This window comes from Clupea harengus, chromosome 9 (genome assembly GCF_900700415.2).
Source record: "Clupea harengus chromosome 9, Ch_v2.0.2, whole genome shotgun sequence".
Lineage (NCBI taxonomy): Eukaryota > Metazoa > Chordata > Actinopteri > Clupeiformes > Clupeidae > Clupea > Clupea harengus.
Window position 1 is genome coordinate 29,058,163 of NC_045160.1, and position 2,500 is coordinate 29,060,662.

The following is a 2,500-nucleotide window of genomic DNA, read 5'->3' on the forward strand; positions in this document are numbered from 1 at the left end:
AAACTCTGCTCTACCCTCCTCCTCCCCCCCCAGCTACTAACCTCACTGCTGATAACTTTGCTTCCTTTTTCACAGAGAAAGTGGCAGCCATCGGGCAACAGTTCGACCAACTGTCCCCCTCCCCTAAGGGCGCAACCGTCAATAGCTCATCTTTTCCTTCTTTCATCCCTCTCAGCGAGAGTGAGGTCTCCAAAATCCTAACAGGTAGCCGTCCAACTACATGCCCGCTGGACCCCATCCCATCCAACATCCTTCAAGCCATATCGCCTGCCGTCTTACCGGCAATAACACAGGTGATTAATGCTTCATTTAATTCTGGAACATTTCCTTCTCTTTTCAAAGTGGCTCGGGTAACGCCGCTGCTCAAGAAGCCGTCTCTCGATCCCACTCAGGTGGAAAACTATCGACCGGTCTCACTTCTCACGCTCCTATCTAAAACCATTGAGAGGGCAGCTTCCAAACAGGTCACCGAGTTCCTGTCAAAGAACAATCTCCTCGATCCGAACCAGTCTGGCTTCAAAAGCGGTCACTCCACCGAAACAGCCCTGTTGTCTGTAATGGAGGCCTTAAAAACAGCTAGAGCAGCAGCTAAATCCTCGGCTCTCGTCCTGCTTGACTTATCAGCTGCGTTTGATACAGTCAACCACCGCATCCTTCTGTCCATACTGTCAAGTATGGGCATTTCTGGCAATGCGCACTCCTGGTTTGAATCCTACCTCACTGGGCGCTCGTTCAACGTGTCATGGCAAGGTCAGCTGTCTGTACCTCACCGCCTCACCACTGGGGTGCCCCAAGGCTCGGTGATGGGACCACTTCTCTTTGCCATTTACACCACCTCGTTGGGCCCTATCATCCGCTCGCATGGTTTTTCCTACCACTGTTATGCCGATGATACTCAACTGTTTCTGTCTCTCCCTCCTGAGGACACCACGGTCTCGACGCGGATTTCGGACTGTCTCGCTGATATATCCACATGGATGAAAAATCACCACCTTCAGCTGAACCTGGCCAAAACGGAACTGATGGTCTTCCCAGCCAAACAGGTCATCCACCACAACATCAAGATCAATACTGACTCTTTATCTCTTGCTCCATCCAAAACAGCAAGAAACCTCTGGGTCATTATTGATGACCAACTGACCTTCACGGCCCACATCGCCTCTGTCTCCAGGTCGTGCCACTTTGCGCTATACAACATCCGCAAAATCAGGCCGTACCTAACCCAGTATGCCACCCAGCTGCTGGTGCAAACCTTGGTGAGCTCCCGCCTTGACTACTGCAACGCCCTCCTAACGGGCCTGCCGGCTTGCGTGGTGAAACCACTACAGATGATCCAGAACGCGGCGGCGCGTCTGGTGTTCAACCAACCGAAAAGGGCACACGTCACCCCGCTACTCATCGAGCTCCACTGGCTGCCAGTAGCTGCTCGCATTAAGTTCAAGTCACTTATGCTTGCCTACAGAGTGCTTACTGGTTCTGCTCCCACCTACCTAAATGCTCTTGTAAGGGCAAATGTTACACCCAGGACGCTGCGCTCGTCTAGTGAGCGTCGTTTGGCACTGCCGTCCGTGCAAGCACGGCAATCCAGACTATTTTCATTTATAGTTCCACGTTGGTGGAACGAACTGCCTAGTACTACCAGAGCAGGGGCGTCCCTCTCTACCTTCAAGAAGCTTTTGAAGACCCAACTCTTCAGAGAGCACCTCCCCTCCTAACTGGCACCTGACTAGCGCTTAACTTGCACTTCAGCAGTTACATTCCTGCACTTCTTTTTCCTCTTTTCTAGGTTGTTGTTTTTCTAATTCTCATGTAAAGTAGTATTTATTGTTACACCATGCTTTTTTATTGCTCTTAGCTTGACTGTTCTCTCCCTTGTACGTCGCTTTGGACAAAAGCGTCTGCTAAATGACTAAATGTAAATGTAAATGTAAATGTACCCATGATGCCCTGCTCTACCCATGATGCTCAGCTTTACCCATGATGCACAGCTCTACCCATGATGCTCGTCGTCTACCCATGATGCACAGCTCTACCCATGATGCCTGTCTCTACCCATGATGCCTTGCTCTACCCATGATGCCTGTCTCTACCCATGATGCACAGCTCTACCCATGATGCCCTGCTCTACCCATGGTGCCCGTCGTCTACCCATGATGCTCTGCTCTACCCATGATGCTCTTACCACTCTGGGGTCAGTGCTCTTCTCCAGCAGAGGAATGAGACTCTTGGTGAGGATGTAGATAGCTGAGAACGAGAGAGAGATGGAGAGAGAGGAGAGAGAGGAGAGAGAGAGGAGAGAGAGAGGAGAGGTGGAGAGAGAGAGGAGAGGTGGAGAGAGAGGAGAGGAGGAGAGAGAGGTGGAGAGAGAGAGGAGAGGAGGAGAGAGAGGAGAGGAGGAGAGAGAGGTGGAGAGAGAGAGGAGAGGTGGAGAGAGAGGTGGAGAGAGAGAGGAGAGGGGGAGAGAGAGAGGAGAGGTGGAGAGAGAGGAGAGGAGGAGAGA

At 51.6% G+C, this 2,500-nt stretch overlaps 1 protein-coding gene across 3 annotated transcripts in view; it reads right to left on the bottom strand.

The window, feature by feature from the left end:
- The window catches only part of dhrs12la (dehydrogenase/reductase 12-like a), a 21,227-nt gene that overhangs the window by 8,782 nt on the left and 9,945 nt on the right, over window positions 1-2,500 (bottom strand). For all 3 annotated transcript variants that reach the window (XR_004164342.2, XM_031574073.2, XM_031574074.2), the window contains exon 6: window positions 2,183-2,244. Coding sequence is in view for 2 of the 3 variants with exons in the window: in XM_031574073.2 (XP_031429933.1) it covers window positions 2,183-2,244 (62 nt within the window). In the remaining variant the exon portion in view is untranslated. The remainder of the gene's footprint in view (window positions 1-2,182; window positions 2,245-2,500) is intronic.